Source organism: Leptonychotes weddellii, chromosome 16 (genome assembly GCF_054177405.1).
Source record: "Leptonychotes weddellii isolate Sample4059 chromosome 16, ASM5417740v2, whole genome shotgun sequence".
Lineage (NCBI taxonomy): Eukaryota > Metazoa > Chordata > Mammalia > Carnivora > Phocidae > Leptonychotes > Leptonychotes weddellii.
The window spans coordinates 26,003,742-26,031,628 of NC_138384.1; the positions used below are offsets into that span (position 1 = coordinate 26,003,742).

At 45.2% G+C, this 27,887-nt stretch overlaps 2 protein-coding genes across 2 annotated transcripts in view; both read right to left on the reverse strand.

Moving 5' to 3' along the window:
• LPCAT2 (lysophosphatidylcholine acyltransferase 2) overlaps positions 1 to 13,542 on the reverse strand; it is a 63,721-nt gene extending 50,179 nt beyond the window's left edge. The window contains exons 1-3 of the mRNA XM_081807885.1: positions 13,255 to 13,542; positions 1,756 to 1,895; positions 791 to 798 (exon numbers count right to left, since the gene is read on the reverse strand). Of these exons, the coding sequence (XP_081664011.1) occupies positions 791 to 798; positions 1,756 to 1,895; positions 13,255 to 13,425 (319 nt within the window). The 5' untranslated portion in view covers positions 13,426 to 13,542. The remainder of the gene's footprint in view (positions 1 to 790; positions 799 to 1,755; positions 1,896 to 13,254) is intronic.
• A 2,100-nt stretch (positions 13,543 to 15,642) lies between these two features.
• The window catches only part of MMP2 (matrix metallopeptidase 2), a 25,702-nt gene continuing 13,457 nt past the window's right edge, over positions 15,643 to 27,887 (reverse strand). Inside the window, exons 9-13 of the mRNA XM_081806584.1 lie at positions 27,294 to 27,429; positions 23,489 to 23,625; positions 22,263 to 22,422; positions 18,022 to 18,131; positions 15,643 to 16,550 (exon numbers count right to left, since the gene is read on the reverse strand). Of these exons, the coding sequence (XP_081662710.1) occupies positions 16,447 to 16,550; positions 18,022 to 18,131; positions 22,263 to 22,422; positions 23,489 to 23,625; positions 27,294 to 27,429 (647 nt within the window). The 3' untranslated portion in view covers positions 15,643 to 16,446. The remainder of the gene's footprint in view (positions 16,551 to 18,021; positions 18,132 to 22,262; positions 22,423 to 23,488; positions 23,626 to 27,293; positions 27,430 to 27,887) is intronic.

Here is a 27,887-nt window from a genome sequence, read left to right on the forward strand (position 1 = left end):
AACTGCTTACTTTTTAAAAAGAATTTCTGTCATTACAGATTAATTAATTCATCGAACTGTGCCAGGTGACCTGCGCTGGACGCACAAGACAGATAAGATCCAGTCTCTGTCCTTGAGAAGCTCAACTGAGTAGGGAGAGAAAAACCCACTTCTAGAAATGCAATTTAGAATGGACATCCAAGGATGTGAATAAGCACACAGCAGCTTTTCATGAAAAACAAAACATGTGTATTTCCCATAAGACATCTAGTGAGAGCTTTAAAAAATAAGCTTCCTGTCTAATTCTCTCAACAGTCTTGTCATAATGCAGAGAAGTGAGACACAGAAAACCAAGGCACTTTTCCAGAGGGCACAGGGAAATGACTGTGTCTCTCCTTCTTGCTCTTTCAAGTTCAGATGTCTATTTACCTAAGGATAAAAAGCTCAGCCTGTTACTGGATTTCTACACCTCCTATTTTTGATTTGTAGTGATGTAGATTCTAAAATATCCCATACTCAGAGCTGTTAAACACCTCTATCTAAATGATTTCAAAAAGGCTAAAAGTTTGATGCTGCATAATTAACTTCAACGTTACCTGTTTGAGAGGAACTAGAGAAACTTGCTTAATTGGCAAAAATAGAACTTTTTTCCCTAACGTTTATTAAATCTGTTCTCTGGATTCTTGGACTATTCCCCTCCGTCATTATAGGGCTCCATAAGCCGTTAACGATAGAAACCAAAGAGGTAATTGAAAGGGATTGGTGCATCATGAAAAAATCTCTCATAAAGTATTTTTTAGTGATACGCAACCTTGAGTTCTGAAACAAAGGAGTGTGATTTGCAAGGATTGAGGTGGTATTAGTTCTCTGGGGACACTGCCAGCCTTGGATTCACTTCCACTTCAAACCAGCCTTGGGCTGAATGTTGACATTTATTCACTAGAACATGAACTGAATAGCAAATTGCATATTTCTTTAAAAGTTTCTAGAACAGTGATTTTCAAAATTTTTGGAGAATATTCTCCTTCGAGATTTGGATGAAAGGAATGGACCCTGTGTACAAAGAAAAAAATGTGCACAATTTTGGAGAGTTCAACAGTGCCCTAAAACTCACCCATGGCTTCCTATTCTCAGGAATCCACATTTTAAAAGGCTTCACTCTCAGGATAAACATATGGCAACAAGTTGGCTCTGCCCAATGGGAATGAACTTTTACCAGTAACTTTGTTAATTTGTGATGAGCCTATTCTCTAATACCCTGCTAATTAGATAATGCTCGAGAAGCAGTTCCATTCTCCCTCCATACTAATGTTTTAAAAAGCTAGACTATATTGATTAAGAATTAAACTGTTATTAATAATAATCACTAAAGTATTAAGTACATTGTAACTTACCCACTTAATTATACCACTGTAGAAAGTACGTAGTTACTATATAGGGACAAAAGCAAATGTCAAGACTGAGGGAGAGCGGAAGAAAGCCAGGTATTTTCCTGCTATAATGGTTTCAGGTATACTAACTGGGTCTTCCAGAACCAAGGATCTATCACTTTTAAGCAATAACTCAGAAAACAATATTTTAATGTTAGGAAATTACAGCTTCAACAGAAGATTATCATAAGGTGCTTGGGCAGCAGTTTCTCCATATGATGAATTAAGAAATAAATGGTGAATATTGAGTCAGCAGCAGTAGATAAAACTCTCGATTGATGATTAAACTATGGCAAACTCTTCTTTATCTTGATTTACCTAACATTTAGACATTATTCTTTCTTACCTCCTCCAACCAGTTATTGGATGGGTCAGCTTTTCGGGACAGCATGCTGTTGAAATGGCAGCAAATGGCCATGCCAGTAATATAATTAATGCGACCAACAAGGCACGGATTGGAAGCAGGATAATTCCAAGAAATAAAATCTGAAAGTCAAAGTTGATTAAAAAAAATAGGTGAATGGCCAGTATTTTAATGTTCTGGCTATCAACCAGAAACACGGAAGAGGAAAGTTTTGTGTTATCTATGCGTTCACTAAAGGATGAATTGAACATTACCCTGCCCCAGACATGAAGCCAAGCACAAAGAAAAATAAGGTACTATATCCCACCACACAACACCTACGATGTAGAAAAGCAACAGTGAAGAAAACCAGGTCCTATAAGAACATGTGATCTGTTTATCAAGGAAAGTAACTAGAGGATGCTGGGGAAACAAAGTATCTGACTGAGCAGTCAGGGAAAGCTTCCTGGAGGAGTTGAAGGCTGAATGGTCTTGAAAGAGCAGCAGAAGCTAGCAAGGTAAGAGGGGAAATTGCTTTTTGAGAGCTATCAGTAGAAGGAAGAGTGTTAATGAAGGTGTTAGAGTGTGAAAGAGTAAATGCGTTATTTTATATACCTGCCAGTCCTTTATAACTAACAACAATAAGGAGATGGAGAAGGAAATAAAAAACAAGAATAAGAATGAAAATTAATAAGAATGGCCAATAATACACGAATGCTTATTATGTAGCAGGCACAAGAAGCACTTGGCATGTAGAAACCTATTTTATTCCTACAACCTTAGGCTGTTTTACATACAGGAAAGGAATGGCACAGAGGAAGTTAGGTGTAGCTGCTGAGATCACAGTTACTAAGTGGCAGCACCAGGGTTTGAACCCAGCTTGGTTACAAAGCCCTTGCTCTTAATCCTATACCATACTGACTTTTTTTTTTAAAGATTTAAAAAATTTATTTGTCAGTGAGAGAGAGAGAGCACACGCAGGGGGAGTGGCAGGCAGAGGGAGAAGCAGGCTCCCTGCTGATCAAGGAGCCCAATGCGGGACTCAATTCCAGGACCCTGGGATCATGACCTGAGCCGAAGGCAGACGCTTAACTGACTGAGCCACCCAGGCGTCCCACCATATTGACTTTTAAGTGAAATAAACTATCCTTATGCACACCAAATTATCTTTCTTCTATTAGCCAACTACACTACTCAAACAGCGCTGTCCTTCTGCCTCTCCTGGCCGTTAATGTGAATCTGAGCATCATCAAATAATTTATGAGGAGCACCAAATGATTTTGCTTTTCTGTCAAACAATTTAACATATAATTTAATCTGTCAAATTATGTGTGTGCCTGTGTGTGTGTTTGAAGTCAAAATTATGTACAAGGAAATGTACAGCTCTTAAGTAGATCGTTCAGTGAGTTTTGATAAATGTATATCCTTGTACCTACCACCCAAAGTAAGACACAGAACACATCTACCCTCCAGTCATCTTACGCCTCTTCCAGTGAATCCCTACCCACTTAGGCAACCGATGCTGGATTTCTATCACTTGGATTAGTTTTGTCTGTTCTTGAACGTCACATAAATGAATCATACATTATGCATTGTTATGTGTCTAAGTTTCTTCCACTTAACATGTTTTTGAAATTCAACTATGTGATTTTGTAAATGAGTAATTCATTATTTTTGATTGCAGAATATGATTCCACTGTATGCCAATAGACAATTTGTTTATTCTCCTGTTGATGAATCTCAGGGTTTCCAGTTGTGGGCTCTTATGGACTGAAGACCCTATGAACATTCTTATACAAGCCCTTTTGTGGATATGTGTTTTCCTTTCTCATATGAGGAGTGGAACTGCTGGGTCATAGATAGTTTAACTTGATAAGAAACGGCCAAAGCACTCTCCACAGTGGTTGCATCATTTTAAAGTGTCACTGCCAATGTATGAGAATTTTGGTCACTTGCACATCCTTGCCAACATTTGGTCTTAGTATTCTTTTCAAAAAATCAACTTTATCAAGGCATAATTTACATAAAATAAAATGCACGTATTTTAAGCGTGCAGATTAGGAGTTTTTCAAATATATATCCCTGGCCCTTGGCAACTAGTGACAGGCTCCTTTTCACCCTAGTTTTGCCTGTTCTAGATTGTCATGTAGAAATCACCCAGTATGTATTCTTTTATGTCTGGCTTCTTTCCTCCATATTTTTGAGATTCTACCATGTCGTCATTATGTACCAGGAGTAAAGCCTTTTTGGTTGCAGAGTATGATTCCACTGTATGAATATATCATGATTCATTTTTCCATTCTTCTTTATATGGACATTTGGCCTATTATAAGTTTTTAGCTATTATGAATATAGTTTTCATGGACATTAATGCTCAAATCTCGGTGTGGACATATATTTTTACTTCATTGGGAGTGAAACTGTTGGGTCACGGTATGGTTAGCTTTACAAGAAACTGCCCCACTGTTTTCCACAGTGGTTGTTATCATTTTACATTACCAACAAAGTATGGAAGTGTCTGTTGCTCCACATCCTCACCAACATTCGGTGTTGTCAGCCTTTCTAGCCATTCAAGTGGGTATAAAATAATATCTCATTGTGATTTTCATTCACATTTCCTTGATGAACAATGATGTTGAGCACATTCTTCATGTGCTTATTGGTCATTCCTTTAACTCTTTATGTTAAGTGTCTGTTCACGTCTTTGGCCCATTTTTATTGGTTTGTTTGTTGTTCCCTTATAAATTTGTAGGAGTTCCTTATATGTTCCACTTCCAACACCTTTGTCGTTATATGTATTGAAGTATTTTCTCCTAGTCCGTGCCTTTTCATTTTCTTACTGGTATCATTTGATGAGAAGAATTTTAATTCTGATGTAGACTAATTTATCAATTTTTAGTTTTTGTTTTCTGTGTCCTTTCTAAGAAATCTATACTTACCTCAAGGTCATGATGATATTTTATATTCTCTTTTCTAGAAGCTGTATGGTGTTAGCTTTTGTTTCAGTTTATGATTCATCTTAAATTACTTTCTGTGTGTGGTATGCACTAGGGATCAAGGTTTGTTTTTATCCATAGCTCTATCTAGGTGTTCCAACACCATTTGTTGAAAAGACTTGATACTCCATAATGAATTTTCTTGGCAACTTTGTCAAAAATCAATCAAACACATATGTGTGGGGTCTCCATTATGTTTCATTGATTAGTTCATCTATTCTTCTGTCGATACCCCATTCTCTCAACTTCTGCAGCTTTTTTTTTTTGCCCCCCCCCCTTTTTTTTAGCAAGTCTCAAAATCAGGTACTGTGTGTCCTGCAGCTTTTTCTTCTTCAAACTTTTTTTGGGCTAATCTAGTTCCTTTGCATTTCCACATACATTTCAAATTAATTTGTCAGTTTCCACCCAAACAAAAAAGCCTACTGGGATTTTTATTAGGGTTTCAATGAATCTATAGATCAATTTGGAGGGATTATCACCATAAAAATATTGATTCTTCCAATGTATAAACATAACATATCTCTCCACTTATGTAAAGGTCATTAATTCCTCACAACAGTGTTTTGTTGTTTTCAGTGTAGTGGTCTTACATGTTTTTGGTTAAATATATTCCTAATTATTTAACATAATTTTATTGCCATTATAAATAAGATTATTTAATTTTACTTGGCAATTCTTTGCTACTAGTATATAGACATGTAACTGATTTTAAGTTTTAATCTTATGTCCTACAACCTAGCCAAGTTCACTTACTAGTTCTAGTTGTTAGCCATTTTGTAGATTCTTTAGGATGTTCTACATATACAAACATGACAATGGTGGATAAATACAGTTATAATTTTTCCTTTCTTATTTTTAATTTTTTAAAATTTTATTTTAAATTTCAGTTTAGTGAACATACAGTGTCCTATTAGTTTCAGATGTGAAATACACTGATTCAACAATTCCATACATCATCCAGTGCTCATCAAGACAAGTGCATTCTTTAATCTCCATATCACCTATCTTACCAATCCCCCCACCCACTTCCCCTTGGCAACTATCAGTTTGTCCTCTATGGTGATGAGTCTGTTTCTTGGTTTGTCTCTCTCTTTTCCCCTTTGCTCATTTTGTTTGCTATTTGTCTGTTTCTTAAATTCCACGTATGAGAGAAAGCATATGGTATTTGATTTTCTCTGACTGAGAAAATTCACTTTCCTTTCTAATCTCTCTGCCTTTTATTTCTTTCTCTTATTTTATTGCACTGGCTAGGACCCCCAGTTCAACGTTGAACAGAAGTGTTGAGCAAGATATCTGTCTTGTTCCCAACCTTTGGTGGAACAGCTTCAATATTTCACCATTATGATGCTAGCTAAAGGTGTTTCATAGATGCCCATTATTAGACTGAGAGTTCCCTCTTATTCTTATTTTACTGAGAATTTTTTAAAAAATGTCAGTGGATGTTGAATTTTGTCAAATGAGTAACAAAATTTCTGCAACTATTGAAATGATCAAATGCTTATCATATGTTTGGCTAATACGATAAATTACATTGAAATACACATTTTTGTATGTTAAACCGACCTTATGTTCCTGGAATAAACCAAACTTGGACAGGATATGTTATCTTTTCCACATATTGCTATATATTTGACAGGCTAATATTTTGTTAAGGGTTCTTATATCTGTGATCATGAAGGAAATTGGTCTATAATTTCCCTTTCTTATAACATTTTTTTCAGATTTTGTTATCAGGATAATGCTAGCCACATATGTTTTTGTATATTGTATTCATTTTCATTCATCTCAAAGTATTTACAAATTTTTCTTATGATTTCTTCTTTGAATCACTGATTATTTAGGAGTAATTTAATTTCCACATATTTGTGAATTTCCTAAATTTCTTGTTATTTTTTTCTAATTGCAATCCATTGTGGTTGGATAACATACATTATATTATTGTAATCCTCTTACGCTTATTGACACCTGTTTTATGGCCTCCTATAATTGTCTTAGAGAATATTCCATGGGCACTTGAGAAAAATGTGTTTTCTGCTGTTGCTGGATGGAGTGCTCTCTTTATAGATTTCTTAGGTCTAGTTGAGTGTTGTTCAAGGCTTTTCCTTGTTTATATTCTGTTTCATTGTTCTACCACTATTGAAAGTGGGGAATTGAAGTCTCTAACTACTATTGTTGAATTGTGCATTTTCCACTTCAATCTGTTTTGCTTTGTGTATTTGGGGCTCTTTTGTTAGGTGCATATATGGTTCTAATTGTTATATTTTCTTGACGATGCAATCCCTTTTTTTTAAAAAAAATATTTATTTATTTGAGAGAGACAGAATGAGAGAGAGAGAGAAAGCATGAGAGGGGAGAGGGTCAGAGGGAGAAGCAGACTCCCTGCTGAGCAGGCAGCCCGATGTGGGACTAGATCCTGGGACTCCAGAATCATGACCCGAGCCGAAGGCAGTTGCTTAACCAACTGAGCCACCCAGGCGCCCCAGTGATGCAACCCTTTTATCATTATAAAGTGTCTTCCTTTATCTCTAGTAACAATTTCTGTCTTAAAGTCCATTTTATTTAACATTAATATAGCCCCACCAGTTCTCTCTTAGTTACTGTTTGCATGGTATATCTTTTCTATCCTTTTACTTTCAACCTATTTGGGTCTTTGAATCTGAAGTGTGTCTTTTTAGATAGCATAGAATTGGATTATGTATTTTTTTTTAAATATTTTATTTATTTGACAGAGAGAGAGATAGCGAGAGCAGGAACACAAGCAGGGGGAGCGGGAGAGGGAGAAGCAGGCTTCCCGCCGAGCAGGGAGCCCGATGTGGGACTCGATCCCGGGACTCCGGGATCATGACCTGAGCCGAAGGCAGACGCTCAACGACTGAGACACCCAGGCGCCCGGATTATGTATTTTTATCAATTCTTCCATCTCTGGCTTTTAATTAGTGTGTTTAATCCATTTATATTTAATGTAATTACTGATAATATTTACATCTGCTCTTTTGCTACTTGCTTTCTACATATCTATGTTCTTTTTGTTTCTCTATTTCTCCATTATTACCTTCTTTTATGTTAAGTAGATATTTTCTAGTGTACCATTTTAATTCCCTTGTCACTTCTTTTAAAATTAATTTTCTTAGTGGTTGCCCTAAGTGTTCCCAACTTCATTTACAGTAACCTAGTTTGGATTAATACCAGTTTAATTATAATAGTATATAAAAATTGTGCTCCTATAGCTCTATTTCCTCCCTCCTCCTGTTTGCTATTTTTGTCATATAAATTACATCTTTACACATTGTATGTCTATCAACACAGATTTCTAACTATTGCTTTATGTAGTTGTCTTTTTTTTTTAAGATTTATTTATTTTAGAGAGAGAGTACGTGTGCAAACACAAGTGGGGAGAGGGTCGGAGGGAGAAGGAGAGTAGCAGACTCCCCACTGAGTGTAGAGCCTAACACAGAACTTGATCCCAGGACCCTGAGATCATGACCTGAGTTGAAATCAAGAGTTGGATGCTTACCTGACTGAGCCACCTAGGTGCCCCTATGTAGTTGTCTTTTAAATCACATAGAAGACAAAAAGATTTACAAATAAAAATTATATTTATATTGTCTTTTATATTTATACATGTAGTTATCTTTACCAGTATTTTTATTTCTTCATGTGGATTGGAGTTACTCTCTAGCGTCATTTCAACCAAAGGGCTCCCTGTAGTATGTCTTTCAGGGCATGTATACTAGTGACAAATTCTCTCAGTTTCTGTTAATTTCTCTTCTCTCTCTCTTTTTTTAAAGATTTTATTTATTTATTTGACAGAGAGAGAGAGAGAGTGAGAGAGCACAAGCAAGGGGAGCAGCAGAGGGAGAGGGAGAATCAGGCTCCCTGCTAAGCAGGGAGCCTGATGGCGGGGCTCAATCCCAGGACCCTGGGATCATGACCTGAGCCGAAGGCAGACGCTTAACCAACTGAGCCACCCAGGCACCCCTCTCCTCTATTTTTGAAAGATAGTTTTTCTGACTATATTAATCCTGGTTGACAATATTCTACTTTCAGCACTTTGAGTATATCATCCTATTGCCTTCTAGCCTCCATAGTTCCTGATGAGCAATCAGACATTAATCTTATTCGGGATCCCTTTGTGTATGATGAGTTACTTCTCTCTGCTTTCAAGATTCTCTCTTTTTCTTTGCCTTCTAACAGTTGGATTATGATGTATATAGGTATGGATATCTTTGAGTTTATTATACTTAGAAGTCATTAAACTTTTTGAATGCATAAATTTTTCACCAAATTTGGCAAGTTTTCAGCCATTTTTTCTTCAAACATTCTTTGCCTCCTTCTGTGGCTCCCATTATGTTTATGTTGATACACCTGATAATGCTCTACAGGTCTCTGAGATTCTGTTCACTTCTCTTCATCCTTTTTTCTTTCTGTTCCTCAGATTAATTAATCTCAATGGATCTATCTTTAAATTTGCTGATTCTTCTGTTTGCTCAAGTCTGCTGTTGAGTCCCTCTAGTGAATTTTTCATTTCAGCTATTGTACTTCTTTAATAATTTCTATTCTACTAATAATTTCTCTTTGGTGATTCACTGTCTCATATTTTCCTTTAGTTCTTTTGACACGGTTTCCTCTAGTTATGTGAACATATTTAAAATACCTGATTTAAAGTTTTTGGAGAGTAGGCCAACATCTGGGCTTCCTTGGAGATAATTTGTATTGACTGCTATTTTTCCTATTTATGGGACATACTTTATTGTTTGTTATTATCATTTTGCAATTTTTTCTGTTGAAAAGCAAACATTTTAAATAATGTAACAACTCTGAAAATCAGATTCTCTTCCATCACCAGGGTGTATTGTTGTTGCTGTTTGTTGTTGTTATTTGTTTGTTCAGTGACTATTACGAACTAATTCTATAAAGGCTGTATTCTTTGTCATGTGTCATGTGTGGTTACTGAAGTCTCTGACCAATTAGTTTGGTAGTCAGCTAATGATTAGATAAGACTTCCTTAAGTGCTTGGAATCAATAAGTTCCCCAGTGTTTGCAAAGAGTCTTTGTTTGCATGTTGGAACACACCTTCAACACACAGCCAAGTGGAAGTTCACAACTCTACCTTAGCTTTTACCTCCAGTTTGTACAGAGCCTGATGGTTAGCTAGAGGTGAGAGCTTAGGGTATTCTCATTTGTTGTTGTTGTTGTTTTTCAGGTCACATGCATAGCCCTGGGTATACACACAGGCCTATACATGTGGATACCCTTCTAGATTCCCATGAATATGTCAAAGCTTTTCGAAGTCCCCTATAGGCATCTCATTCCCTAACTTCAAGCTGTTTGGGTAAGCCTATTGTTTGCTCCAATCAGTATTCACCACCTCAGGTAGCTGTCATGTTAAGCAATTGCCTCTGATTGTTTTGACAAACACCCCTGGAGAAAAGACTGTTTGCAGTGGGTAACCTCCAAGGTAGGTCAAATAAGCCTTGCAAACACCCTTGCAAATGACCTAGAAATAATCTTTACTGCAAGAAAGGACCATAGCATAGACCCCAAAGATAGAGTTAGAACGAGGTTATAGTATATTCATATAAGCTAACTCACATTCACAATGAGTAGCTAATATGGATTTTAATTAAGTTGTCAAATATTGGGCAACTTTTTTTTCTGTGCCATTTCTAGGTCTGCAACAAATAATAGTATTTAACAGTAAATAAACCAACTTTGAGTAACCCTTTGACAAAATAAGAGGATTCCCCATCATATTTCCATTTGGTAATACATCATCTATGTAGGGAGGCCTTCTTTCAACACTCTCTCAGGGTTATTGTCTTCCCTGGATCTTCTTCATAGTACTACTAAAACACGGAAATGCATAATTTTGTACTTGTCTCTAACTTTTTTCAGTGAAACATAAGCTTTCGATAGTCAGAGTTCTTATTTCTCTTGTTCACTGCTGTATCTCCAGAAATTAGCCTTGTGCCTGGTACATAATAGACATTCAACAAATACTTTTGGTATGATAAATGACCCACAATTACTACCAAACACTTATTTCAATTCCATATTCTATTGAGGAAATGAAAGCTAGGCTACTTGTTTCCATGCCACTAAGTAGCAGGACCTTAAATTGTCAAAAAGAGAAGGGGAAGGGCAAAGCTAAGTCCTACAATGAGATACAAAAGTGACAACAGTCCTTAAGCAAGATATTGATCACTTTCAAGGTTAAATTTAGTCTGAATTGATCATAGTAAGTCATACTTAAGTGAAAGTATATCCATCTTTTAAACTTGATAATACAGACAATACTGTTTTTCAATCATTTCTGTTAAATCTTCCCTTTGCCCAGATTGTTCAAGACATTGAAACCTCTTTGGTCTACATTTTTAGTTAAAAAAAAAAAAAAGAAAAAACCTAGACCTATTGAATTCCATTCAATACAAATAGTAAATTTTAAGTACAGTATAAGATTTGTAGGCAACAAATAGCATAACTATCAATATTAAGATCACCAAACAATCCAGTTTCTTTCACACATTATCTCACTTAGTTTTAACCCTTCTTCATGTAGGACTATTCCAATTTAATAAATGAGTAAAGTGAAATTCAGAGAGGTTAAGTGACTTGGTCAAAGTCATACAACTAACTGATAAAGGGCACGGCCTGAGCAGGCTTTCTGACTAGACTAATGATCTTTCCATTATACTACAGCTCTTGGAAAGCTATTTGAAAGTGCTCTCCAAGTAGTAATAGGCCATGTTATAAAAAAAAAAAAAAGGGGCGCCTGGGTGGCTCAGTTGGTTAAGCGACTGCCTTCGGCTCAGGTCATGATCCTGGAGTCCCTGGATCGAGTCCCGCATCAGGCTCCCTGCTTGGCAGGGAGTCTGCTTCTCCCTCTGACCCTCCCCTCTCTCATGTGCTCTCTCTCATTCTCTCTCGCAAATAAATAAATAAATCTTAAAAAAAAAAAAAAAGAAAACCAACACCAACAATTAGTCTCTCTATAAATATGCCACTTTGGTCCTCTCTCCAAAATATGAAGCCAAATAGACATACTTACATTTAAGAATGACTGATTTCACCAAATCAAACTAAAATTAATCTTGAGTGATAGTCAAGGTATTTAGAAGTGTTTCAGAAGTTTTAAGATACAAAGGGAGCATCTATCCATTTAAAGACATGAAGATCAAATTTTTAAATATTTAGTTTCTTTACAAAGAGGTATTACTACATTATCTTCCTCTTCCTATCTCACACCCTTCTTCAACCCATTTGCCCATTTACCATTACTCTAACCTGCCTCTCCACTGTGGAGGACAATGGTCTCAGGGCATATAAGTGCGCTATGCAAAAATAACACTATTTCAAATCTGAAGTAAAGAAATGTGTGAGATGGACAGGAAAACATCAAAACCTTTTTTTTTTCTTTCATGCAGGACACACAGGACAAATGTAGTGTGCACACTCTATCTTGTTCTTTGATCGCTAGCTTCACCAAAGGGGAAGTCCTCAGAGCAAGTTGTAACTGCTAATGGTAAAAGAGCGTTTTACAAGAAAAAGGAAAGAAAAGGAAACTTCCTTTTTGTATTCAGCGGTTTTTAACAGTGGAAGAAAGTTTGGAGAAGTGTTGAATCTCAAAGGGTTTGAGTGAAGACTGATTCAGGACTGATTCAGGGTGAAGACTTCTGAATACCTTAAGCTGACCCACATTATCCCTTTTCTTAGATTCTGATTTCCGACCCTTGATGCCCCTTCTCAGCTAGATCATCTTGTTCTAATTCCAGACCTGGGTTCTCTGCCTTTTCCCTCACTCTTCACCTCCTAGACTGACTCCTCTCCTTCCCTAAGGCAAAAGAAAAAGAAATAAAGAAAAAAAAAAGACTTCCCCAAGTCCACTCTCCTATAGACTGGCCACCCCTCCGCTCTAACAAACTCAACTTGAAGCTCTTGTCACAGATTCACCTCCCTTCTCAGCATGGAATGTTTCCTCCGCTACTGGCCTGCTCAGCTTTGTCTTGTTTAGGACCTGCCCCTCAGATCCACATGTTCTTCGCATTTTCTCTTCTCACACACCCTCAGACCACCCTCCAAGTGTCCTCAATTCTCATACCCACATCTCTGCCCCTTCCAGACTCATGGGACCTTCAAAAGCCCTCACCTCGCAGATCGACATCTCTTCCTTCCTCAGAGCCTTTGCTTCTCAGACTGGCACCCCCCACCTGGGATACCTCCCCATCATACCCACACTCCCCTCAGACAACAGCCCCCGGCAGATCCTGGTCCCTCTCCTGGATCTGCCTCCTCTCTCAGACCCACATCCCTCCCCTGGATCTGCCTCCTCTCTCAGACCCACATCTCTCACCTCTCTCACCTGGCTCCGCCTCCCCTGTCAGATCCACGCCCCTCCCCTGGATCTGCCTCCTCTCTGGGTCCGACATCCCTCACCTGCACCTGCTTCCACCGTCAGACCCACGCCCCTCCCCTGGTTCCGTCTCCTCTCTCGGGCCCGCGCCCTCACCTGGAGACGCCTCGCAGCGCCCATCCGCGTCTGCTGCACGAAGGGGTTGGGGACAGGCGGCGGGAAGAAGGACGCCTGGCGGGGCACCATGGGTGGCCGCAGCCCGGATTTCCCCATGCCCGCGCCCGGCACGGTGGCCGCCACCGCCGCCGCCTCCGCACACTGGCTCATGGCCCAGCCGGGCGTCGGACCGGATCCAGCGACGGATGCGGAACGCGGGAGCGAGCGCCCGCGGAGACCTGGGGGGAGCTTCACCAGAGTCCCAGCCGGCGGCGCAGCCTTGGGGCTTTCGCGCAGGCGCGAGTCACCTACACACCGTCCGGTCTCGCCCCGCCCCTCTGGCTCCAAACGCCCCCCCCTCCCCGCTCTGGCTCCACCCTCTGAGCCTTAGCCACACCCCTTTCGGTATCGGCTTTTCCTCTTTGGTCCTCCCCCTGGAGGTGACTTTCTCCCTCAGAGCAGGGCACCCCAGTGACAGTTTAGGCAGAGTTCTCTGCTTGCGGGTCACGCCCACCTGGAGTACCAACCTCTTTTACGGGCTTTGTGGCTGACCTTGGCTAAGTCGGTGTCTCCATGAGCCTCAGTTGGCCCCTTCTGTAAAATGGGGATATATAGAACTCAGATAAGCAGAACCCCAGGCCAGCCACTGCCAGGCTGTTCCGCTGAAGTGAGTTAATATATCCAGGGTGGGTTTTGTTTTATGCGTTTGATATCTGGTATGTTTTGGTTTTGCTTAAACCTGTATGTGGTGGTGGTTTGTCAGTTACAGCTGAAAGATTCCTGACAAGGGAGAGATTGGTACCTGGGGTGGAATCTTCCCCTCAAAACATGGACTGACCTTGGGAGATGGCTGTCCAAAGGAAAACTGAGCTTTCCCAATGCTGTTATTAGAAAAAGGCAGAAACAGCTATTGCCTTCCACACGTGATGAGGAACCTGGCCCCGAAAAGGGAAATGATTGGGGCTGTGGCTCCATTTCACCCTGAGGAAGTTCAGGGGCCTATCTGGACCTGTATGGGTGGTGGGGGGGCTGGGGAAGATAGGCACTGAGGTCATTTGGTCAAGCCCTGAGTGCTGAGAAGAGGCTGGAGATGGGGAATGACTTAAAATTACCGGTCAACTGCTCACATCCAGCTGGAGGGCATGGTGAGAATCAATCTGGGCCCTAGCACAGTGGCTGCCTCATACTCAGCTACTGCAGAATCTCAAAATCCTCCAACCACACCAGACAGATGTGTGGCTTGCAGCTCCTCACTTAACCTCTCCGAGCTTGTACTCTCATCTAAGAATGGGAAGGATTAATTTCTACCCCATAGGGTTGTGGTAACAATTTTAAAAAATGTGCAGTGTTCATAAAAAAAGCATCTTTCAGGTGTTATGTCATGGAGCAGCTGAATGTTCTCAGTGTAATAGAGCGGGTTAATAATAGTGTATCACAGGCATGATATAAGCCTCGGGGGTCTTCAAGTAGGGACTGGCAGTCCCGTGTGGCTCTTTAGCCAGAAACTTGCCCCGAAGTCTATTTCTTTAGGACCCTCGAGGACCTGAGCCATTGGGCAGGCCATAGGGTGGAGAAAAGATGACTCCCGAATCACTAAGGTCACCTCCAGACAGTCCGGTCTACTCCTCGTCCCCTTCCCCACCAGCCCCACCATGAGAGGCCTGAAGAAATGTCTTATCAGAGCCAGAAGGGACCCCTGAAATAATCCCAGGCCTTAAATTTGTTATCCAGCAGCTCCAGGATTTCTCTATAGAAGGGGATCAAAGCTTCCCCCTCTTTAAGTTGTTGTAAAGGTTAAACCAAGTGATGGTTGTCAAGTGCCTAGCACCTACTAAGCGCTCTATTAAAGGAGGGGATGTGTTACTGTTGTACACTGTTTAGTAGTGGTATTAGAACTGGCGTTGTTAGGGCGCCTGGGTGGCTCAGTCGGTTAAGCGTCTGCCTTCGGCTCAGGTCATGATCCCAGGGTCCTGGGATCGAGCCCCGCATCGGGCTCCCTGCTAAGCAGGAAGCCTGCTTCTCCCTCTCCCACTCCCCCTGCTTGTGTTCCTGCTCTCACTATCTCTCTCTCTGTCAAATAAATAAATAAAATCTTAAAAAAAAAAAAAAGAATTGGCGTTGTTTTCAGTGAAGAAACAGAGACTCAAAAAGGAAGGGAGCCTTGAATGAGACCCTGCCCGCAAAGTGACAGAACCGCTATTTCAAGGCTCTTTCCACGGGACAGAGGGACTTCAGCTCCCCCACTTGGAGGGTCTCTTGCTATTTATTTTGGCAGCTCTGACCTTTGTGGCAAATGTCACCTGAGCCCCCGGAGGGAGCAGAGATTTAAACTTTTTAAGTTGTTTTCCTCCGCCTCTCTAGGCTCCGCAAAAACCAGCCCACAAGCACTGCACTCAATTAGTGTCTTTATTCATACTCGTTGACATTTCCCATGGGGAACTGTTGAAGGGCAGGGGGGCGGGGCTGAGCGGGGAGCCATGGCTTGGTTCTCCTCCAGCCAGTGGAGGAAGTGATGGGGTAGGGGCGTACTAAATAGAGTGAACAAGAGAACCATCCCGATGTGGGCTGAGATGCATGGTGGAGTGACTTCAGATAACCTGAGTCCTTCTGTCAAGAAACTCGATGTCAAAGTGGAAAAATAAAAATCGAAAGAAAAGAACAAAGTGCACACAAAGCGAACCGCTAAGGTACGAGACGTCCTAAGGCAGGAAGCAGTGAGAAGCCCGGTGTGTGGGGTGGCCAGGGGACCATGCCCCTATCCCGCTGCCCCATGCCAGGCCGGGCTGTCGGGCCACTAGTGCCCTCTTGAGACAGTCTCTGTCTGTTGGCTCTGAGGGTACTGTAAGCCACAGAAAGCCGTGGCGGGGGGAGAGCCTGAAGTGTGGGAGCACCAGGGCAGCCCAAGGAGGGGCTGCATTGAGAGTATCAAAGCATCTCTTTGGGGGTGGCTCTGGAGGGCTGGTGGGATACGGAGTGGGGAGCTGAGGGCAGCTGGGAGGGGTACAATCAGCACCGTTCCTTGGGCACAGGGCACAGACACTCTCCAGAACCTTAAATTACCAGGGAGGGGTGAGCACGCCGATTAACTACAGAGCTGAAGGCTGCCAGGCCCATCCGGGTCCTTCCCTGGCACTCAGGGCTCGGTAGGCAGAAGACGATGGAGGGGCGGGGCCTGGGGGAGCCGAAGCCTGCTCAGCAGCCCAGCCAGTCGGATTTGATGCTTCCGAATTTCACACTCTTCAGACTTTGGTTCTCCAACTTCAGGTAATACGCGCCCTTGAAGAAGTAGCTGTGACCTGGGATGAGAAAAGGGGGAGCCTGTCATCATCACCCCACCCACAGACATGGAAGGTTCCGGGAGCTTTGAGAGTCAACTGCCATACGGAACAAGCTTTTCAACCAGAGAAGACTCCTTGGAGACCAGAGGAAGGAGAATGGCTAGGGAAGTAAGCTCCCCGAGTCCCTGTTTCTTCATCTTGGAGATGGGGATAAAGATACCGACCTCTTAGAGCTTGTGGCGAGGATTAAATCAGATAACATGTGCTATTATTAATATAAATAACAGCACTCCACTGAGCATGGGCACAAACGAAGCATTTCCCACAGACCAGAGGTGGCAAAACAGGCTTCCGGCCCTGTCAGACCTACAGATGGCTTTGATTTGGCTCACACAAGTGTTTTGTTTTGTTTTGTTCTGAATTCTGAGTAAGTTGCCAGCATATAAACATCTGGAAATTTCACGCGAAAATATACATTTCTCACTTCCTTTTAAAACAGCCAGGATATCTAACGGCTCGGGGCCCCCCATTCTTGCAGCAACCATGAGAAGCAGATGATTATAAATAAGCCGTGTGCATTCTGGTTCACCACAGACCTCACCCCTCCCTCCTGTCTGCCTTGCCTGCCACACTCATCTGCGCTATTGGCCTGGCCCCTATGGGCCTTAAACTGTGTGACTCCTGACATACATGACCTCATTTATTTCCTTGAAAATTCCAGCACATAGCAGGTGCTCCCTAGATGCTTATTCTTGAAGATAATCCTTAACCTAGCCCCCCTAGATTATACACAGCTCTTTCTTGGACATGTGAGACCTTTCATGATGGGAGGTTAGGGCCATGTGATTTGCACAGGATAGGGGCTCAAAAGAAATCTTTCTGGAACTTAATTGCAACCTCTTCTAAAAAAAGCCAAACTGGACTCCTTTCCAGGTCCCTGCAGACCTCACAGAAACCTCAGGAACATGTTTTGCAAACTCCAAATGCTATCCCTTGCCGATACTGGTTGTATTTTATTCAGCGAGGGATCAGGGGTGAATGGAAGTGAGTGGGAGATCTTTGCCACATCAGCAACAGGGCATGACAAAGTCTGTCCTGTCTCATATGGAGCCATCCTTCTGCTAATGGGAGGCAGTCACAGGCCTCCTGTGGAACCTGAAAGGGCCTGGACCAAACCCCAGAATGAATCCAGGGCACAGAGCCCATGTTTCTTGTTCCAGCAGGCCTCCTGCCCTCCCCTTCCCTGGCCCCAGGCCCTGCAGCTGTGAGGGGCCTTTCTGGGTCTTACTGCCTGGAGCCGGCTAAGTGAGCGGAGGTCAGGGGTCTGGATGCCTTCCCAGCACTGGGTTGAAGGGGCTGGTTTGTTATCCCCCCCGAGCGCCGCCTGCCTCCCTGCACAATGAGGGAGTGTGTGCTTCGGAGGAGCTGGGCCCTGGCTGGGGGTGCGGAGGCATGTCCTAGAAAGCGGACAGGGGCCTGGGCAGCTCACCACCACCCTGCAGGTCCACTACGGCGTCCAGGTTATCGGGGATGGCATTCCAGGCATCGGCGATGAGCTTGGGGAAGCCAGGATCCATCTTCTTCTTGACTTCATTGTATCTGCAAGCAAACGGATGTGAGGAACCAGTGGGACGTCCCTAAAGACCAGCCCTCTTCCAAACCTGGCTGGGAGGGCCCAGCTGCCGGTTCCTAGCTGAGCCTGGGAAACCAGACCTAGCTCTACGGGGAGTCAGCCGGCTGGAGTGGAAGGCCAGGGAGTCAGACTGGGGTCTGGATGCCAACCCCACTACTCATTAATTATGTGACCTTCACCAGTCCTGTAAAAGCAATCTTGTGATTATTGCTAATGGGTAAAGCAGTATGTTAACCGCTTTCCATATACTTTCTCAGTCAATACTTGGGACAGTCCCAGGACATGGTTACTACCGTAATACCCATTTTACAGACCAGAGGCTTTGAAAGGGCACCCAGCTTCCAAGTGGTAATCCGACCCCAGCCTGTCTGGCTCCAGGGCTGCAAGCTGCTCTCTGAACCTCCACTTTACCAACTGTAAAATGGGGCTGTATTTAATGTTTTTAATTGACATATAAAGGAAATGAAAGAACATATGCAAAGTGCCTGTCTCTGTATCTGGTACTTCGTAGGTATTTGGGAAACGTTAGTCCCTTTACAAACTCTGATCTCTGCTGCGGTATGAGGAGCACTGGACTAGGAGCCCAAGGACAGGATCCAGCCTCAGAGTTCTTTCACTGAGAGGCTTGGACAAACTGCTGCTTCTTTATCCTTCAGGTGGAGGTGACAATCCACATCCCGGAAGATGATCTCATCTGGGACAGCCAGGTTACAATGCAAGGTGGTACGGGAACCCAAGCCCTGTTAGTCACGGGGCGGGCCTCCCGCCACCCCAGTCCCTGCTGCAGCTACCAGCGTGAGTAGTTATGCTGGGCTGGGCCTTTTATCCAGCTAAATACCTTGAGTATTAGCTGGCATCTTCTTCTTCTGGGCTAGCAATACCACCAACTTTTTCATTTCGGGGAGAAGTTTTGAAATGCTGGGGTCACTTTGATTCCTTTGCTTCTCCACTTACACTCAACCTATTTATTCCCTAAATATTTAATGAGCTCCCCCTCGGTCTGCCTGTGGATATTGCATTAATCAAAATAAAGTCCTGCCCTTGTGGAGCTCATCTTCTAGACAGACCTGTGTTTGAATGCTGTTCTGGTGATGGCCAGGCCTTCCTCGGCTGTGCCTCAGAGTGGATCCGCATCCCGACGGCCAGCCCGACCACCCCGACCCGAGACCACCCCCAACAGCTTCCCCTGTAAGTTCCCTTCTACAGGGGGCTTCACTTCCCCCTCTCCCCGTCACCCTGAAAACTGCCAGAAAAGCCTTCCTTGATCCCAGCTGCGTCGTAAGACTGCTTGCAAAACCTAACATGCTTCCTCGTGAGCTGGCGTCCCAAAGCCAAGTTTGCAGTTCCAAGTCCCAGCATTCCATCCACATTGCCTCCCCTGACGCCCCCGCTCAGAGCTATGTGTCCTCTGCTTGTGTCCAGTCTGCCCACAGAGGGCAGGCAGGGCAGGAAGCAATCCCATTTTATAGATGCGGACACCAAGGCTCAGAGAAGTGAACTGATTTGGTTCCAAGTTCTTTTCCTTGAGGGAGAACATGTCATCATGGCAACAGAAGGTGCTAGCTCTGCAGGGGCCTGAAGCTCTTCATTTAGCCCTCTGTCCCCAGGCTCCTACAGTGCTTCCTGCTGGCTGTCTTTTAAAAGGTTTCTTTTGGGACACCTGGGGGGCTCAGTCTGTTAAGGGTCTGCCTTCGGCTCAGGTCACGATCTCAGGGTCCTGGGATCGAGCCCCGCATCGGGCTCTCTGCTCAGTGGGAAACCTGTTTCTCCCTCTCCCACTCCCCCTGCTTGTGTCCCTGTCTCGCTGTGTCTCTCTGTTAAATGAATAAATAAAATCTAAAAAAAAAAAAAAAACAAAAACCACAGACACTTGCATCCCAGCTTTTCCACGGGTGTGTATCCTTGAGACACTTCAGCTTCAGTTTCTTCACCTAGAAAATGGGGCTAATAATACCATCTACCTTAAATAAGAAACAAAAGTGAAATGCACATATGTCTATTTCCCTCATTCTATCATTAGCTCCACAAGGAAAAGTGTGACTATTTCTTGACCACTGCCTTCCAGAAGCACCCAGGTAAGTGCCTAGCACTTAGGAGATATTGAATATACATTTATGGGCTTCGTGGAAGCTTCCAGAAGCAGGGGCTGAGTATTCCCTGGCATAAGCTAGGGGAAGCCAGGCTGGAGGCAGATGCTTGCCCTCTGTCATCAGCGGTTCTCTGTCCTTCTCCTCCAGGGGCCTCTGCAGACTCAGCTCCAGTAACAGTGTCTCGAGTTCATCAACCGCCTCTTTTGGGAGGCCCATCTGTCTTTCTTGAGCTTCAGATAAGGCCTTCGGCTCTGCTGCTTTTATTTAAGTGTCACTGACCTACAGCAGGGCTTCCTGGATCCCAGCTTTGGAAGGTGGGCTTGTTGCAGAAAGGGACTGGGAAGCAGGTAACTCTGCCCGAAACCCAGTAAGGCACTGCCACGGCCCAAGCCCCGCGTGCATACACACACTCACGTTCACACGTGGCTACATCTGTCCGATGTGTTCACATCCACAGGGGGCACTGGAGGGAGATTATAGAAGTCCTTCCAATACCATGAGTCGTAGACACTAGTCTTTATGATTTGATTCTGCGATTCACATTTCCGTGTGTCTGTGCCTCTCACTGTCCACATTCTAAGATTTGGAGATTCAGGGCGCCTACCACACTGAGATGCCATTTGTAGGACGTGCTGGTGCTAAGGAGTGTTCCGGAGCCTGTGGGCGGAGAGCCCGCTCCGAGATTTCCTGGCTGTGTTCCTTCTTGAGGCTTGAGATATCCATCAGCTTGAGCTGCTAAGTGTCTTAACAATATGTCTGGAATTCCTCCCTGACACAGGCAAGCAGCTTCTGAATGCAGGGCAGCTGGGGGCAGGGTGATGGGGAGAAGGGAAGGGGCAGAAGAGAGAGGCCCGGGAGGGAAGCTGGACTGCTCCAGGGATGGCAGACAAAGGGCCCAGATGCAGTAGCAGCCCCAGGAGGAAGGCAGGGATCAGCCCCTGCGCCCCCCATCCCTTCCCACTGACCGAATGACCCTGAGGGTACCGGGGAGGGGTGTGGGGTTAGGGGACAGGAGATGCGGTTATCATCCTGGCTCTGTGGTCAACACACTTGCATTTAAGTAACATACACCAAGTTATTTAATTTCTTTGGGCACAGTTTCCTTGTCTGGGAAATGCGAAGAGTTATAATCAAACTCCAGAAGTCTGGGCAGTCTTCCCCTGACTGTTCTTGGATATTGGGTTCCCTGACCTGTAGCCCTGACTGTGGCCTCTTGGTATTGAACTCGTCCCTTTTGATGACCTAGAGCTAGAAGCTACCTGCTTCCGAACTGGCCCCCTGCGAGTCTGGGCCCACAGACACTGGGCCCGTGGCAGACATGCCCGAGGGTGCCTGCTGCTTCCCCGGAGGCCCGATTTGGATGCTCTGGAGGGCAGCTGGTGCACCCATCTCTGTCTTCATCATATTTTGTCCTCTGTTCCCCCTGCCTTCACCACCCCCTTTCTGAAGACCCCACTATCTCCCGTACAGTACAGAACAGCGAAGAATAAATAGCATGTTGTCTGGGAGCCAGAATTCCAAGGTTCAAATCCCAACCTGCCACGACATGGCTGTGTGACTTTAAGCTAGACACTTAACCTCTCTGAACCCCAGTTCCCTCATCTGCAAAATGGGAACAAGAGTAACAATACTGATCTCATAAAGCCCTTGAAATAGTGTCTGGCATATAGCATCAGTAGTAGAAGCTGTTAGTTTTATTTTTATTACCCCCTTTTGCAGCGAGTCACCCCCAGATGGGAGGCTTTGGAGAAGGAAAGGAGGTTCTGACCAGCCCCGTACCAGCAACGTGCACAAGGATGTTCATCACTTGGGGACCTCTCGGAGGCCCTGCAGCCCTGGCAGGTTAGAGGTCAGAGAGGGGGCATCTGTGGCCCCACATCGCCGACCCCGACCCAGGAAACAGGAAACCACAGAGCTTCTTCTCCATGTCCACACGGCTGGCTATGCTGTTCTCCTTTCTACTGCCCCCGCCCCTCCAGCACCGCGCCCTCACCGCTAACCCCTTACCTCCAGAACTTGTCTCCAGCAAAGATGTAGGTCTTCTTGTTCTTGCTCCAATTAAAGGCAGCATCCACGCGCTGAACATCAGGGGGCAGCCCCAGGCTGGTCAGCGGCTTGGGGTACCCTCGCTCCAGGGTGCTGGCTGAATAGACCCAATATTCATTGCCTGGGGCAGAAGCAAAGGGTGTGTTGGCGGCTGGTGCTGAAATCCCTCAGCCTGGTCTGTTCCTCCCGTCATCTGTCTATCGGGGACCCCACTGTGGCCATTCTCAACAGGGACACGGGGTCCCGCTCACTTCCAGTTCGGTGCCCAGAATCAGGACTCGGGTATACGGTTTTACCAACTGCTTACAGAAGCTGCCTGGCCGAGGAGATGAGTGGGGGCGGTGGGGTGCCTCCAGCCCTTGCTCACTCACCAAGCCACGGATGCTAAGGGCAACGTCTGCCACGAAGACCTCTTAACTGGCGCCACAGCCCAGGACCGCTCTGGGATGGAGGATGTGGGGAGCCGGCTGGTAGAACGTGTACCTGTTATGCGGCCAAGGCCTTGGCTGCCCCAGGAAACCGTCCCTGTGCCCACACCTCAGACCAGGGCAGGCTCCTGTCCGTCCTCCCTCTCCTGCCATAGCCTCCTAGCTTGTGAGCTCCGGGAGGGCAGGGCCTGGATCCCTGGCACACTGTAGGTTCAGATCAATGCTGGATGCACAGGGTTTCCCAAATGTTGGCCACGTGACCCTACCTTGATCATTTTTACCACTTACGGAGACTTTCTGTGCTATTACTTACTTCATATTTTGCTTTTAAGGAATTCATCTTGAACTCCATAGAAATAAATCATTTCTTTTTTTGGAAATAAATTTATTTGGGATGTTAAAAATGTCATCCCCTTTTAAAAAGTTCTGGCTAAAATTGTTGTCTGCCAAAGGCTCTAGCATTAGAAAAGTGTTAAGAGACACTTTTTAGTGCCGGACATAACGGCACTAAACTGTGATTTTCCTTCTAGAAGAGGAATTAGAAGGATTGAAAATTAAAAGGTAGTGGAACGTTCACTCTGTGGCCTACTGCTGTTTGATGTTGGGTGTCTGAGCCAATTTCCCAGATGAAGCCCACGCTTTTGGAACTGATGGTTGAAAGAAGAGATCCCGGAAGGAGAGGGAGCACCCGCAGGCACACAGGAACCATGGTGCAGAGCCCCGGGGAGCCGAGGGTAAGGCAGAACCCTTCCCACACACCTGCAAAGAACACAGCCTTCTCCTCCTGCGGGGCCTCGTACACAGCATCGATCTTTTCCGGGAGCTCAGGCCAGAATGTGGCTACCAGCAGGGGCCCCATGGGCTTGTCCCGTGGTGTCACTGTCCGCCAAATGAACCTGGGGTGGGAGGCAGGGGACACAGGAAACCACATCTTCGGTCACTCTGCAGCTGTTCCCACGTATGCCTCCCCACGCCCACTCAAAAACTTCCCAGCGATGATGCCCTCAGAGGGGGAGGCAAGGTCAAAGGCATGCTGGAGAAGGACTGGAGAATGGGCAGAGCCCCCTCTGCAAAATGCCAGGGCTGAGAAGCCACATTTTTGCTCCCTGTCTTACTCCCTCCTCCAGGAAGCCTTCCCTAATTACCTCTGTCCATACCATATTATCTCTCCTCTGAGTCTTTTAACACTGAGTGCCTTGGAATAGTAGTTTGATTGTTTTTTAAAACGTCTCTTATTAAATCAGAAGTCCACTGAGGCAGGGGCCGATAGTACTCACAGTATTTCCTGAATTGAAATGGAATGGACACGTGCACTTTGGCAAGGGTGAGAGCTATTATTATTTATGGAGTGCCTACTAAGTGCCAAGCACTTTGTGTGTCGTGTAAAATGCAACCATCACAATACAACAAGATAATATGCACTCTTGGTGGTCTACCAGCATCTATGATACATTTATTTCCCTATCATCCTTCTTCACACAACTCCTGTATTTATGATCCAGGCTTGCCCACCATTGGACCCCATCCCCATTCTGCTGAGCTTAAGCCACTGGTCTCCAAGTTTGATCCCCTGACCAGCAGCATGAGCATCGTCTGGAAACTGGTAAACACAACTTTGCTGGGTCCCACTTGAGACCTATGCACCAGACTCTCTGGGCTTGGGGCCCAGCAATCTGTTTTAACAAGGCTTCCAGATGATCCTAATGCATGCCAATGTTTGAGAACCACTGGTCTAAGCCTATCAAAGCTTAGCATTTCTTGGCAATTGGCATTGATTCAGCAGTTACTGTATAATTTATGTGGGCCCAAGGAGATTGAACAGACTTGTAATTCACAGTTGGGGAACCTCTCACTCTCTCCTGCTGGATGTGGCCAAGGAAGCCTGCAGCCCCCATGGCCCCTGGCAGTCACTGTGTGACCATGAGGGACCCAGGCTTGAGGGGAAAACAATGCAGAGGATGGCAGTGGACAGAGACATCACTGAGTCACTGAGCCTCTTTCTGCCCCTGGAGACAACCCCACCTCTGGACTTTATACCACGTGAGAGCAGTTTCTCTCCGCTGTGTAAGTTGGTTTGAGCTGGGGATCCCTGTTACTTGCAGCCAAAACATCCAGCTGCAGGAAGGTATCACCATCCTTATTTGGCAAATGAAACTCAGAGAGATTATGGTATTGCCAGAATTCAAACCCAGATCTGACTCCAAGGTTTGAGTTTAATTATCTTGTGGTATTACCCTTCTCATCCCCCCAGTGCCTACCACCCATTTTTGCACATGGTCAGTGCTTATTTACTGGTTAATTCAACGAACCCATCAAACACTCATCAACTTTCTTTTGAAATTACGCTGTGTCAGGCCAGGGAGGGCTCCAAACCCGGGCCTGGGCTCTGCACCCTTTCCTAGGTCCACATGTCTCAGCTCCGAATGTGGTCAGGACCTCCTGAGTGGGAAGTGCTCCAGGCTAAGGACAGTGCGGACAGTAGGGCTCGACGGTACCTGACTTCTCACTGCATTTTGAGTCTCCTCTCTCTCTCTGCATTCTGGCCATCTCCCTGTTGGCCAGAAGACTCTGCAAAAAAGCAGGGCATCTGCCCCCCAGCACCTAGCCCAGTGCTTGGACCAGAGGAGGTGCTTCATGAAAGTTCACGGAACATCTTCCAGCCCCATCAGGCTCCCTCCGTCCCTCCCCCAAGCCAGGAACTCTCATATCTCTGTGGCTCCGCTCCTGCAGGACCCCCTGACCCAAACACCCTCCCAACCTGTCAGCGCATCACTCCCCCCTGGGTCTGCTTCTCCTTTAAAGGCCCTGGACACTTGTGGGTGTCCAGGCAAGCACTTTCCAAATGCTTCTGCAATTCCATTCCTCTCATTCGGCTGTGGACTGCTTTTAGCTCTCCTTGCCTCTGTTTCCCAGACTTGACTGCTGCTGTTCACACTTCAGTGTGCGTAAGACTCACAGGGGAATTTGCGAAAATGTGGATGCCTAGAGCCCACTCCCAGAGATTTCTGTCAAGAGGGCCTGGGGGTGGGCGCAGAACCCACACTCCTAACATTCACACCCTAGGGGGCTCTGGTGTAGGAGGCCCACGGACCTCTCTTTGAGAATGCTACTCTAGGCATTAGGCGGCCCCTCTGCTCCCAGCACACCATCTCCCACCCCCAGCTCCTAAAGCAAAGTAGTTGGCACCGTAGATGCCAAATAATTGTTTGTTGACAATACTAGCTAGTACGATTGAATACACTTACCCTGTGTCAGGCATTATTCTAAGCATCTAATCTTACAGCATCAAATCCCTACAACAGCCTCATGAAATAGGTTAGAATACTAGTTCCATTTTATAGATGAGGAAACTGAGGTACAAAAGAGACACATAATTAATTTGCCTATAATCATACAACCAGTAAACAGCAGGTCCAGGATTCCAACCCAGGCAATCTGGCTCCAGAGCCCATTCCATCAACTACCACACCTTATGGATGGATGGATGGATGGATGATGGATGGATGATGACAGACTAATGGATAATAGATAAATGATGGATGGATAGATGATGGACAAATAGATGAGTGATGGATAGGTGCATGTATGTATGTACGTATGTACAGATGGATGATGGACAGATCCTTTACGGCGGTCCTAAATACTGTGTGCCATTCTCTGGGCGGGCTAGGGCAGCTGGGGGAGTCTCAGCTCTTGGTTGATTGAGTAGGGGCCTCTATCTCTAGCATGAAGAATACCACCTCTCCCCTGTGGTTACCTGCTCCTCCTACAAAGAACGATTTGGCTATCTGGGGTCAAGGCCATTCCAGGAGAAAGCCTGTGGGAGCCTGGATTATGTTTCCAATTCTTCTCTCCACCCTTATTTTAGAATCATACATCCATGTGTGTTTGCCATGTGACCTCACAGCACCACCCTCTAGAGTAGGTGTTGGGCCTGGCCATGTGATTGGCTTCAGTCAATGGAATATTCTCAGACATGATGTGAGTGGAGGCTTTAAATGTGCTCGTGTGGCTTGATTTGGCCTCTTGTGCTTGTCATCTGCCATGAGCAGCTGCTAACCCTAGGAGAAGGAGTGACATGCAGAACATACCCGAACCAAAACCACAGCTTGCAGCCCAGACACCTAGCAGACCCACAGACTAGGAGAGAGCAAAAGAGACGCCCGTTGCAGTAAGACACTGACATCTGGAGGCCGTCTGATACACAGGACAAACTGTCCCTACAGGCCATTCTGTGAAGCCCCCAGCGGGCTCTCTGACCAAGGACTGGGGGCACAAGAATCACAGGGAGGGCGCCTGGGTGGCTCAGTTGGTTAAGCGACTGCCTTCAGCTCAGGTCATGATCCCAGGGTCCTGGGATCGAGTCCCGCATCGGGCTCCCTGCTCAGCGGGAAGCCTGCTTCTCCCTCTCCCACTCCCCCTGCTTGTGTTCCCTCTCTCGCTGTCTCTTTCTGTGTCAAATAAATAAATAAAATCTTTAAAAAAAAAAAAAGATTAAAAAAAAAAAAAAGAATCACAGGGAATGGGCAGAGGACAAGGACAAGAAGCGAGCTCCCGCACTCACCGGTCCTTGAAGAAGAAGATTTCCCCACGGATCTGAGAGATGCCATCAAAGACAATGTCCTGCTTGCAGATCTCAGGAGTGACGGGTCCCAGAGTGGGGGTGGGGCCAGTGCCCGTGCCAGCATCAGGGGAGGCCCCTGCAGGAGGAGGACGCGACCTCAGACTCTCCCCAGCTCCAGGGGCTCTCCCCACCAGGCTGAGCCCCGGGGCTGCCCACCCAACCTGTGAAGGGTCAGAAGAAATAGTATTCTGGTCTTGGAGTGAGTGCGGGGACGACTCAGAGAAGACGCTTGGACGTTGGGGGGAGGACAATAATATTAGAGAAACCAGAATCAAGGGGCGCCTGGGTGGCTCAGTCGGTTAAGCGTCCGCCTTCGGCTCAGGTCATGACCCCAGGGTCCTGGGATCGAGCCCCGCATGGGGCTCCCTGCTCGGCGGGAAGCCTGCTTCTCCCTCTCCCACTCCCTCTGCTTGTGTTCCCTCTCTCGCTGCGTCTCTCTCTGCCAGATAAATAAATAAAATCTTTATTTATTTATTTATTTTTAAAGATTTTATTTATTTATTTGACAGAAAGATACACAGCGAGAGAGGGAAC